The sequence below is a fragment of the Pongo pygmaeus genome, chromosome 23 (genome assembly GCF_028885625.2).
Source record: "Pongo pygmaeus isolate AG05252 chromosome 23, NHGRI_mPonPyg2-v2.0_pri, whole genome shotgun sequence".
Lineage (NCBI taxonomy): Eukaryota > Metazoa > Chordata > Mammalia > Primates > Hominidae > Pongo > Pongo pygmaeus.
Genome location: NC_085931.1, coordinates 39,020,223 through 39,033,363, shown reverse-complemented (window position 1 = coordinate 39,033,363; position 13,141 = coordinate 39,020,223). Strand labels below are relative to the sequence as shown.

The 13,141-nt window shown below is 41.8% G+C and overlaps 1 protein-coding gene across 4 annotated transcripts in view; it reads left to right on the top strand.

Moving 5' to 3' along the window:
- The window catches only part of TTC28 (tetratricopeptide repeat domain 28), a 740,175-nt gene that overhangs the window by 536,907 nt on the left and 190,127 nt on the right, over window positions 1-13,141 (top strand). For all 4 annotated transcript variants that reach the window (XM_054470478.2, XM_054470479.2, XM_054470481.2 and 1 more), the window contains one exon: window positions 11,055-11,562. In XM_054470478.2, coding sequence (XP_054326453.2) covers window positions 11,055-11,562 — 508 coding nt within the window. The remainder of the gene's footprint in view (window positions 1-11,054; window positions 11,563-13,141) is intronic.

Genomic DNA, 13,141 nt, shown 5'->3' with positions numbered 1-13,141 from the left:
CTAGATAATTTTCTTGAATGCAAGAATGAATGAACAAAGGAACCAACCAACAGACCCCAAACACTCCAATGCCGGCCTAAACTTTCACTGCTTGAAGTGAAGTGTATTTACCAAGATTATGTGTTGGATATACACCTAATTGTACATGTGTTGAATTATGTGTTGGATATGTGTTGGATTCCAAAATGTCCTAAGTAAAGGGTGGATTTTTCTTAGTTTTTCTTTTTATTAAGAGATGGGGTTTCGCTGTGTCATCCAGGCTGGAGTGCAGTGGCGTGATCATAGCTCCCTGTAGCCTCAAACTCCTGGGCTCAAACAGTCTTACTGCCTCAGCCACCCAAGTAACTGGGATTACAGGTGCCCACCAGTAGTGCTGCGCTACAAGGGTGAATTTTCTTATGCATATATATGCAGAAGAGCAGTATGAATCATATGCTGGTCTTCAGTATACGAAGTTGATGACATTTTTGACCATCAGTGGGGCAAACTTCTTGTGTTGTCTTTTTAGTTGTGGTGACATAACCTTATGGTTTGTTTTCTGGTTATCTTCTATCACATCTTTGAAATGAATAAAAGCTGAGTGAGTATTATCTTGGTTGGGATAGGAAGAAAAACTAAAATCTAAAATTTTTGAGCATCTTATTGCTGAGTTCTGAACCAGGGTAATTATAAATACTGTATTATTTAGTACTCGTGAAGGCTCTGTGAGATATTAATATTCCCATTTTACAGATGAGGAAACTAAGTCTCAAAGATGTTACAAATGTGTGTTATCACAGTGTGTTATTTGAATCAGTGCGTGCCTGATTCCAGAGTCTGTCCTTATTCTTCTATGTATCTCTGCCTATTGGGTTGTGGGTAATCTAGGACTTTGGGTTTATGGGCGCTGAACTGGCAGAGAATACATGGAGCATGTAGATTTGAGCAGTAAAAAAGAAATGCAATATGTCTGGTACTAGCCGCAGGTACATTTCCCATTTTTCCAATGACATGTAGTGAATCAATCAGCAATTATATTGAATATTCTGTGTATAACACTATAAGCATGTAATCCTCCCACAAAATATAACCCTTATGAAAAATACATATGGTAAGGGAAAAACGTGCTAGATGGAAGGAAAACGTGTTTAAATCTTCAGCATAATATTTAATGGTAGTGTCATCGATGTGGTTATAGTTTGGGTAGTTTAAACTTTATTTCTCAAACTAAAAACCTTTAAAGGTGATTTGAAGAAATGTGAACAAATTTCTTACTCTGGTTTTATGTCCCATGAAACTAACTTGTCATATGCACTTCTTCTGCAAATATTCAGGTCACAGAGCAAGAGGTGACTGACTCCTGTGTGCCTAAATCTGCAGCTGGAAATTATACTTTGGCAAGAACATGAGTAATTTATATCTTGTAGAAAGAGAAAAGTATTGTCTTATTCCAACCAGATAGTTTGTTAGCATAACTGTTTGTATGCATTTTAGTATTCAAATACAGATGTTACAGAGTATTTCCACTGTAGGAAGCAGCTGCTGCTATTTTAGCACAGAAATCTCAAAGAGATTAATATACAAAGGCAGCATGAACCTTAGTGGCAAATGCAGCATCTGCTTGAGGTGGGGCCTGTGATTCCCCATAGATAGTGGGTCTTCAGATTCTCATTAACAGCCTGAAACCATGTTTCAGATCTAAGCTTATTCTACAGGAACAGGAACAAAGACAAGTGATTAATTTGTAATTCACTTAGTTGATAAGTATCATCACATGTTATTTGCCCAGGGGCTGTAAAACACTGGACTTTATTTCCTGTAGCAACTGACAGCAATATAGATGTTTGGTCATAATGATTGATGTTTTCAGTTGCCATTACTAGCTTCTGCTTGGTGACAGAACTCAGCCCAGCCATCTTGCAATCATAAAACATCCATCCACACCTTAGTGATGCATTCACAGAGCACTTTATAGTTTACTGAAGGCACTCACATGCACTGCTTCATCTGATGCCATCTCAGCCCTGTGAAGTATGTACAGTATTGTCATTAGCAACATTTTACAAATAAAGAAAACGGGAGTGAAGAAGTAAAATACTTATTAGTGTTACATAGCCAGGGCCTCTGATGCTAAATCCTATTCCATTCTTATACTATAGCAAGCTGCCTCTCTAGTTTCAGAGGCAATGATGTGTGCTTCATAAATTACATCCTTTCTAGAGATACTGACTTCTAGGACACCCGTCACAAAGAGTCCCAGCCTGACAGCACTGCCTGGTAACTGGAGGATGCCAGGAAAGAGCCAATGTAATAGTCTTTCCCTCTTTCTCCCATACCCCGGAGGGGAAATGCCCAAATATTCCCTTCCTTATGTTCAGAGAGCTTTAGTAAGCAGCTCCTATGTCTCCCTGGCATTTAGAGAAATGAAGAACCAGAAGCAGAAGATCCCAGGGCTATCATTTGGAGTTGCCATAAACCAGAAGTTCCTGAGAACAGCGAAGCCTGGGGTATTGTGCCCGCCCTGAGACTTATAAATCCATCCCATGCAGTGTTCAAAGGCTCATTGCCTCCAACCAGATCTACTATTTGGAATTATCTAGTGAATTATTTATGGTTTACGTATTTGACAGGGGCTCATGGCTGGGTTTGAAAATACTCTGTTCCTGGCTTGCTGCTTGGGCCTAAAAATATCTAGAAAACCAAGGCTCAGAGAAGTTAAGTTGCTAAAGCTCTCTGAGCTAGTAAAGTGCAGTGCAGTTCTGAACAAAGTGTATCTGATTCTAAGCTACACTAGCTCCATAGTCAAAGAGCCTGCATGTTTCGCTTTGAGGCTAACAAAGATTTCTGGGTGGGAGTGGGTTGTGTCCTCCCTAGCCAGGTGGTGGAGAAGAACCCACAAAGAATAAGGTGGGGAGGGCCAACTACTGAAGTAGAGGAAAGAGGCTGAGTCTCTAGGCCTGAAGCAAAGGAGGAAGAAAAGATTTGGGGGATAGGATATGGGTGGAGGTGGAAGCAGTAGAAAGTTCCTTGTACAATGTGCTGACCTGAAGTCCTAACCTCAGCCCCAAAGAGGCTCACAAAGTAGGAACCTGAGGCCAGTACACATCCAAGTGACATGCTCTTTGTTGACTTCATTGCTGCTTCTGCCAGAAGCACACTGCTGCAGCATTGTGACTTGCGTGGAATTGTTTCTGCTCTCTACCACTCAGAAAAAAAGAAACAGAAAAGTAAATTTCTAAGTATTTATTTCCTCTCTGTTTTCTAAGTCTTTTTGTTAGAACATCTGTGAAATGATAAAAGCAACTTAAAACAATATGGGGCTTTTTTTTTGCGAATATACCATTTGCAAGCACCATTAAAAAAAGTTTCCTCAGTCATTTTGATCAAGAACAGGCAAAGAAAATAGGGTAGAAAATCACTCATATCTGTAAAATATTAATAAAAGTATTTGGAAGTGCACAGACATAGAACACATTTCGTAAAGAAATGCCCTTACTCCAGGAGGGACAGCATCCCCTCATTGTTATTCCCTAGCCAGGAGGCCCTTAGAAAAATTACTTTTCTGTGTGTAACAGAGTACACCCTTTGTTCTGGCAGGATCACAGGCTCACTTACTAAGAGGGAGCATCATGAAGAAAGGCAGCCACATGGCTACCTTTTCTAGAGGTTTCATTAAAACCTTTAAGACAAAAAGGGTTTGCATGCTTTTCCTTGGCCAAAATAAGAAGAAAAAAAAAAAAAAAAGAATGAGTGGCAAGCAATGTGAGAGGACTAGGAAGATGGCATCTCTCCGCACAGAGCGGCTGGGGTTAGAAGCGCTTCTAGGCAGGAAAAGAAATGCTTGAAGAGCCAGCGTGAGCCTGAGAAGGGGTGGTGAGGCTTAATGGAGACCACCCCACTCAGAGTGCAGTACAGGTTGTAACCCACCCATTTTTTTTCCTCTGAGACTCATCCAAATCTAAGCCCTCCAGAGTAACCAACACTGATGAAGTTACATTGAAGGAACAAAGATAAGAGAGCAGGACCCTCTCCAGTGAGCCTTCGGTCACAAAATCATCAGTCATCATGGTAAACATCTCTCTTACCATTAAGATATCCATTTACCATGGAAGAAGACAAGAAGAGAGATATTCCCAGGGGTGCAAAAAGCCAAGCATGGATTTCTCCTGTGAATTTCCTGTGGTCTGTTATATGTAGTAATTAATTTCGATTTTCTTTTTTTCTTTTTTTTTTTTTTGAGACGGAGTCTCGCTCTGTCACCCAGGCAGGAGTGCAGTGGCGCGATCTTGGCTCACTGCAAGCTCTGCCTCCTGGGTTCACGCCATTCTCCTGCCTCAGCCTCCCGAGTAGCTGGGACTACAGGTGCCCGCAACCATGCCCAGCTAATTTTTTTTGTATTTTTAATAGAGACAGGGTTTCACCGTGTTAGCCAGGATGGTCTCGACCTCCTGACCTCGTGATCTGCCTGCCTCAGCCTCCCAAAGTGCTGGGATTACAGGCATGAGCCACCACGCCCGGCCCAATTTCGATTTTCTTATATGACAGAGGTTAATAGGTATTAATAGAGATGTAATATCATAATTAATGTTAGAAATGTCAACAAGTCTTTAAAATGAAGGCTATATGTAATACAACTTGTTTCTAGGAGATGAGGTATAGAAAGTTACTGATTAAAGTACGATTGTTTTTTATTAGGAACTTGCTGTTTGGATGTGTTCTTTATCAATTCTGCGTAGGTCTGTGGAAAACTGATAGAAGTACCATTAGCAATTGGATTGGATAATTACAAGCAACCTGTAAAATTTTTTTTTTTAAGAGTACGATGTGCTTCCTGTTTTTATTTTAAAATTCCCAAATTTAATCAGATTCTTTATTTTATTTTATTATTATTATACGTTAAGTTTTAGGGTACATATGCACAATGTGCAGGTTTGTAACATATATATACATGTGCCATGTTGGTGTGCTGCACCCATTAACTCGTCATTTAGCATTAGGTATATCTCCTAATGCTATCCCTCCCCCCTCCCCCCACCCCACAACAGTCCCTGGTACGTGATGTGCCCCTTCCTGGGTCGATGTGTTCTCATTGTTCAATTCCCACCTATGAGTGAGAACATACGGTGTTTGGTTTTTTGTCCTTGCGATAGTTTGCTGTGAATGATGGTTTACAGCTTCATCCATGTCTCTACAAAGGACATGAACTCATCCTTTTTTATGGCTGCATAGTATTCCATGGGGTATATGTGCCACATTTTCTTAATCCAGTCTGTGATTGTTGGATATTTGGGTTGGTTCCAAGTCTTTGCTATTGTGAATAGTGCCGCAATAAACATACGTGTGCATGTGTCTTTATAGCAGCATGATTTATAATCCTTTGGGTATATACCCAGTAATGGGATGGCTGGGTAAAATGGTACTTCTGGTTCTAGATCCCTGAGGAATCACCACACCGACTTCCACAATAGTTGAACTAGTTTACAGCCCCACCAACAGTGTAAAAGTGTTCCTATTTCTCCACATCCTCTCCAGCACCTGTTGTTTCTTGACTTTTTAATGATCGCCATTCTAACTGGTGTGCAATGGTATATCATTTTGGTCTTGTTTTGCATTTCTTTGATGGCCAGTGATGATGAGCATTTCTTCATGTGTTTTTTGGCTGCATAAATGTCTTCTTTTGAGAAGTGTCTGTTCATATCCTTTGCCCACTTTTTGATGGGGTTGTTTGTTTTTTTCTTGTAAATTTGTTGGAGTTCATTGTAGATTCTGGATATTAGCCCTTTGTCAGATGAGTAGGTCACAAAAATTTTCTCCCATTCTGTAGGTTGCCTGTTCACTCTGATGGTACTTTCTTTTCCTGTGCAGAAGCTCTTTAGTTTAATTAGATACCATTTGTCAATTTTGGCTTTTGTTGCCATTGCTTTTGGTGTTTTAGTCATGAAGTCCTTGCCCATACCTATGTCCTGAATGGTATTACCTAGGTTTTCTTCTAGGGTTTTTATGGTTTTAGGTCTAACATTTAAGTCTTTAATCCATCTTGAATCAATTTTTGTCCAAGGTGTAAGGAGGGGATCCAGTTTCAGCTTTGTACATATGGCTAGCCAGTTTTCCCAGCACCATTTATTAAATAGGGAATCCTTTCCCCATTTCCTGTTTTTGTCAGGTTTGTCAAAGATCAGATGGTTGTAGATATGTGGCGTTATTTCTGAGGGCTCTGTTCTGTTCCATTGGTCTATATCTCTGTTTTGGTACCAGTACCATGCTGTTTTGGTTACTGTAGCCTTGTAGTATAGTTTGAAGTCAGGTAGCTTGATGCCTCCAGCTTTGTTCTTTTGGCTTAGGATTGACTTGGCAATGCGGGCTCTGTTTTGGTTCCATATGAACTTTAAAGTAGTTTTTTCCACTTCTGCGAAGAGTCTTTGGTAGCTTGATGGGGATGGCCTTGAATCCGTAAATTACCTTGGGCAGTATGGCCATTTTCATGATATTGATTGTTCCTATCCATGAGCATGGAATGTTCTTCCATTTGTTTTTATCCTCTTTTATTTTGTTGAGCAGTGGTTTGTAGTTCTCCTTGAAGAGGTTGTTCACATCCCTTGTAAGTTGGATTCCTAGGTATTTTATTCTCTTGGAAGCAATTGTGAATGGGAGTTCACTCATGATTTGGTTCTCTGTCTGTTATTGGTGTGTAAGAATGCTTGTGATTTTTGCACATAGATTTTGTATCCTGAGACTTTGCTGAAGTTGCTTATCAGCTTAAGGAGATTTTGGGCTGAGACGATGGGGTTTTCTAGATATACAATCATGTCATCTGCAAACGGACAATTTGACTTCCTCTTTTCCTAATCGAATGCCCTTTATTTCCTTCTCCTGCCTGATTTCCCTGGCCAGAACTTCCAACACTATGTTGAATAGGAGTGGTGAGAGAGGGCATCCCTGTCTTGTGCCAGTTTTCAAAGGGAATGCTTCCAGTTGTTGCCCATTCAGTATGATATTGGCTGTGGGTTTGTCATAAATAGCTCTTATTATTTTGAGATACGTCCCATCAATACCTAATTTATTGAGAGTTTTTAGCATGAAGGGTTGTTGAATTTTGTCAAAGGCCTTTTCTGCATCTATTGAGATAATCATGTGGTTTTTGTTTTTGGTTCTGTTTATATGCTGGATTACATTTATTGATTTGTGTATGTTGAACCAGCCTTGCATCCCAGGGATGAAGCCCACTTGATCATGGTGGATAAGCTTTTTGATGTGTTGCTGGATTCAGTTTGTCAGTATTTTATTGAGGATTTTTGCATCAATGTTCATCAAGGATATTGGTCTAAAATTCTCTTTTTTTGTTGTTTCTCTGCCAGGCTTTGGTATCAGGATGATGCTGGCCGCATAAAATGGGTTAGGGAGGATTCCTTCTTTTTCTGTTGATTGGAATAGTTTCAGAAGTAATGGTACCAGCTCCTCCTTGTACCTCTGGTAGAATTTGGCTGTGAATCCATCTGGTCCTGGACTTTTTTTGGTTGGTAAGCTATTAATTATTGCCTCAATTTCAGAGCCTGTTATTGGTCTATTCAGAGATTGAACTTCTTCCTGGTTTAGTCTTGGGAAGGTGTATGTGTTGAGGAATTTATCCATTTCTTCTAGATTTTCTAGTTTATTTGCGTAGAGGTGTTTATAGTATTCTCTGATGGTAGTTTGTATTTCTGTGGAATCGGTGGTGATATCCCCTGTGTCATTTTTTATTGCGTCTATTTGATTCTTCTCTCTTTTCTTCTTTATTAGTCTTGCTAGCAGTCTATCAATTTTGTTCATCTTTTGAAAAAACCAGCTCCTGGATTCCTTGATTTTTTTGAAGGGTTTTTTGTGTGTCTATCTCCTTCAGTTCTGCTCTGATCTTAGTTATTTCTTGCCTTCTGCTAGCTTTTGAATGTGTTTGCTCTTGCTTCTCTAGTTCTTTTAATTGTGATGTTAGGGTATCAATTTTAGATCTTTCCTGCTTTCTCTTGTGGGCATTTAGTGCTATAAATTTCCCTCTTCACACTGCTTTGAATGTCCCAGAGATTCTGGTATGTTGTGTCTTTGTTCTCGTTGGCTTCAAAGAACATCTTTATTTCTGCCTTCATTTCGTTATGTACCCAGTAGTCATTCAGGAGCAGGTTGTTTAGTTTCCATGTAGTTGAGTGGTTTCGAGTGAGTTTCTTAATCCTCAATTCTAGTTTTATTGCACTGTGGTCTGAGAGATGGTTTGTTATAATTTCTGTTCTTTTACATTTGCTGAGGAGTGCTTTACTTCCAACCGTGTGGTCAATTTTGGAATAGGTGTGGTGACGAAAAGAATGTATATTCTGTTGATTTGGGGTGGAGAATTCTGTAGATGTCTATTAGTTCCGTTTCGTGCAGAGTTGAGTTCAGTTCCTGCATATCCTTGTTAACTTTCTGTCTTGTTGATCTGTCTAATGTTGACAGTGGGGTTTAAAGTCTCCCATTATTATTGAGTGGGAGTCAAAGTCTCTTTGTAGGCCACTAAGGACTTGCTTTATGAATCTGGGTGCTCCTTTATTGGGTGCATATATATTTAGGATAGTTAGCTCTTCTTGTTGAATTGATCCCTTTACCATTATGTAATGGCCTTCTTTGTGTCTTTTGATCTTTGTTGCTTTAAAGTCTGTTTTATCTGAGTCTAGGATTGCAACCCCTGCCTTTTTTTGTTTTCCATTTGCTTGGTAGATCTTCCTCCATGCCTTTATTTTGAGCCTATGTGTGTGTCTGCGCGTGAGATGGATCTCCTGAATACAGCACACTGATGGGTCTTGACTCTTTATCCAATTTGCCAGTCTGTGTCTTTTAATTGGAGCATTTAGCCCATTTACATTGAAGGTTATTATTGTTATGTGTGAATTTGATCCTGTCATTATGATGTTAGCTGGTTATTTTGCTTGTTAGTTGATGCAATTTCTTCCTAGCCTTGGTGGTCTTTGCAATTTGGCATGTTTTTGCAGTGGCTGGTACCGGTTGTTTCTTTCCATATTTAGTGCTTCCTTCAGGAGCTCTTTTAGGGAAGGCCTGGTGGTGACAAAATCTCTCAGCATTTGCTTGTCTGTAAGTCTGTAAAGGATTTTATTTCTCCTTCCCTTATGAAGCTTAGTTTGGCTGGATATGAAATTCTGGGTTGAAAATTCTTTTCTTTAAGAATGTTGAATATTGGCCCCCACTCTCTTCTGGCTTGTAGAGTTTCTGCCGAGAGATCAGCTGTTAGTCTGATGGGCTTCCCTTTGTGGGTAACCCGACCTTTCTCTCTGGCTGCCCTTAACATTCTTTCCTTCATTTCTACTTTGGAGAATCTGACAATTATGTGTCTTGGCGTTGCTCTTCTCGAGGAGTATCTTTGTGGTGTTCTCTGTCTTTCCTGAATTTGAATGTTGGCCTGCCTTGCTAGATTGGGGAAGTTCTCCTGGATAATACCCTGCCGAGTGTTTTCCAACTTGGTTCCATTCTCCCCGTCACTTTCAGGTACAGCAATCAGACATAGATTTGGTCTTTTCACATAGTCCCATATTTCTTGGAGGCTTTGTTCATTTCTTTTTATTCTTTTTTCTCTAAACTTCTCTTCTCACTTCATTTCATTCATTTCGTCTTCCATCACTGCTACCCTTTCTTCCAGTTGATTGCATCGGCTACTGAGGCTTGTGTATTTGTCACGTAGTTCTTGTGCCGTGGTTTTCAGCTCCATCAGGTCCTTTAAGGACTTCTCAGCATTGGTTATTCTAGTTAGCCATTCATCTAATTTTTTTCAAGGTTTTTAACTTCTTTGCCATTGGTTCAAACTTCCTCCTTCAGTTCGGAGTAGTTTGATCTTCTGAAGCCTTCTTCTCTCAACTTGTCAAAGTCATTCTCCGTCCAGCTTTGTTCTGTTGCTGATGCTGCGTTCCTTTGGAAGAGGAGAGGCACTGTGATTTTTAGAGTTTCTGGTTTTTCTGCTCTGTTTTTTCCCCATCTTTGTGGTTTTATCTAGCTTTGGTCTTTGATGATGGTGACGTACAGATGGGTTTTTGGTGTGGATGTCCTTTCTGTTTGTTAGTTTTCCTTGTAACAGGCAGGACCCTCATCTGCCGGTCTGTTGGAGTTTGCTGGAGGTCCACTCCAGACCCTGTTTGCTGGGGTATCAGCAGCGGTGGCTGCAGAACAGCGGATATTGGTGAACCGCAAATGCTGCTGCCTGATCGTTCCTCTGGAAGTGTTGTCTCAGAGGAGTACCCGCCCGTGTGAGGTGTCAGTCCGCCCCTACGGGGAGGTGCCTCCCAGTTAGGCTATTCGGGGGTCAGGGACCCATTTGAGGAGGCAGTCTGCCTGTTCTCAGATCTCAGGCTGTGTGCTCGGAGAACCACTACTCTCTTCAAAGCTGTCAGACGGGGACATTTAAGTCTGCAGAGGTTACTGCTGCCTTTTGTTTGTCTGTGCCCTGCCCCCAGAGGTGGAGCTTACAGAGGCAGGCAGGCCTCCTTGAGCTGTGGTGGGCTCCACCCAGTTTGAGCTTCCCGGCTGCTTTATTTACGTACTCAAGCCTTGGCAATGATGGGCACCCCTTCCCCAGCCTCACTTCTGCCTTTCAGTTTGATCTCAGACTGCTGTGCTAGCAATGAGCAAGGCTCCGTGTGCATAGGACCCTCCAAGCTAGGTGCGGGATATAATCTCCTGGTGTGCCGTTTGTTAAGCCCATTGGAAAAGCGCAGTATTAGGGTGGGAGTGACCCGATCTTCCAGGTGCCATCTGTCACCCCTTTCTTTGACTAGGAAAGGGAATTCCCTGACCCCTTGTGCTTCCCGGGTGAGGCGATGCCTCGCCCTGCTTCAGCTCATGCACGGTGCGCTGCACCCACTGTCCGGCACTCCCTAGTGAGATGAACCCGGTACCTCAGTTGGAAATGCAGAAATCACCTGTCTTCTGTGTCGCTCATTCTGGGAGCTGTAGACTAGAGCTGTTCCTATTCAGCCATCTTGCAACCTGTAAAATTTTATCTGCCAAAACATACCAAAACCATTCCGATGTGTTTTCATTTCTCCACTTTATCCTTTTCTCTCCAGGCAGCTTCATCAGCCTTGAGCAGTCTGGGCCACGTGTACACAGCCATTGGAGACTACCCCAATGCACTGGCCAGTCACAAACAGTGTGTTCTTCTTGCCAAGCAATCCAAAGATGAACTTTCTGAAGCCCGAGAACTTGGCAACATGGGAGCTGTGTATATTGCCATGGGTGACTTTGAGAATGCTGTGCAGTGCCATGAGCAGCATCTGAAGATAGCCAAGGACCTGGGGAACAAGCGAGAAGAGGCCCGGGCCTATAGCAACCTGGGCAGTGCCTATCACTACCGGAGGAACTTTGACAAGGCCATGTCTTACCATAACTACGTCCTGGAGCTGGCACAGGAGTTGATGGAAAAGGCTATTGAGATGCGGGCCTATGCTGGACTAGGCCATGCTGCCAGGTGCATGCAGGATTTGGAGAGAGCTAAACAATACCATGAGCAGCAGCTGGGCATTGCTGAGGATCTCAAGGACCGGGCTGCAGAGGGGCGAGCATCCTCCAATCTGGGTAAGAACAGGGTTGCCTGTAAGAGCCCAGGTCAAAGTCATGAGCTCGAAATAGCTGGAGTAGATCACTATCTTTTATAGGAATCTGTGTGTTTATATTTAAAAGAATATCCTTATTATGTGTGCTCTTTTCTTTTCCTTTTCTTTTTGAGACAGGGTCTTCGTCTGTCACTGAGGGTGGAGTACACAGGCCAAGGATGGTGTGGCACAACCACACCTCACTGCAGTGATCTTCCCACCTCAGCCTCCCGAGTAGCTGGGACGACAGGCACACGCCACTACACCTGGCTATTTTTTAAATTTTTTTGTAGAGACAGGCGTCTTCTTATGTTGCCCAGGCTGGTCTCGAACTCCTGGGCTCAAACGATCGTCCCACCTTGGCCTTCCAAAGTGCTACAATTACAGGCATAAGCCACTGTGCCTGGCCTCTTTCTTTAGATATATTTCCTTGGAGCCTGCCTTCTCTAAATCACACAATTCTTCCTGTCATCATAGTGCTGTAAGGATTAGAATTCTGAGATACTGGAAAAACAAAACATCCCAACCTTTTAATGTGTAGAGAGAGAAGAGCAACCAGATTTATCTAATTAGAGAGAAGAGGCATGAAATGATGATATAGGCTATGTTTGGTTTGAATGAAAGAGAAGCTGCTAAGCAGTCATCAATAGATGAGAACATGAAAGGATTTTTGCTTACAGGGATTTCTTTACTTGGTGAATTAACCCCACAGGAAATGCATTTTTTCCTCAAAATTATGTGTATTCAAAAAATAATATTGATAGTTTTAATGTAAATGCAAAATTATTTTTGTGAAAGATCTATTTAAAGATGATAATTTACATTCACTGTTTTGATAGTACTTGGTTACAATTAAAACATTTATAATTTGGGGGAATTTATATGTAGCGATAAGAGACAAGTAATTGGTAACTGGCAATGTTTTAGAAGATATTATCTTATCCCTGTATTCAAACAGATGTGGGTACATAATGAATGGAAGGTGTGTTTGGAAGTATGAGCTAAACTTATCCCTGTGCCTGGAACCACATGATTTGTTCTTTGCCCATAGGGATTCAGGATGGGGAGAGGACAAAGAGAAGGTGACCTTATTGTTATGCTTATCAGATATGAGTAGCAGCAGAATGTAAAACTTAGCTACCTTCCCTCCCTCCTTCCCTCCCTCCCTCCCTCCCTCCTTCCTTCCCTTCGTCCTCTCCTCCCTTCCTTCCTTCCTTCCTCTTTCTTCCTTACTTCTTAACTTTCTTCCTTCCCTTCCCTCCCTCCTTCCCTCCTTCCCTCCCTCCTTTCCTCCATTCCTCCCTTCCTTCCTCCTTTCCTTTCCTTTCCTTTCCTTTCCTGTCCTGTCCTTCCTGTCCTGTCCTGTCCTATCTTTTTCCTTTCCTCTTTCCTTTCCTCTTTTCCCCTCCTCTCCTCTCCTTTCCTTCCTTTTCTTCCTTTTCTTTGTTTCTTGAGACAGGGTCTCCATCTGTTACCTTGGCTGGAGTACAGTGGCGCAATCATGGCTCACTACAGCCTCAAACTCCTGGGCAAAAGTGATCCTCCCACCTCAGCCTCCCACA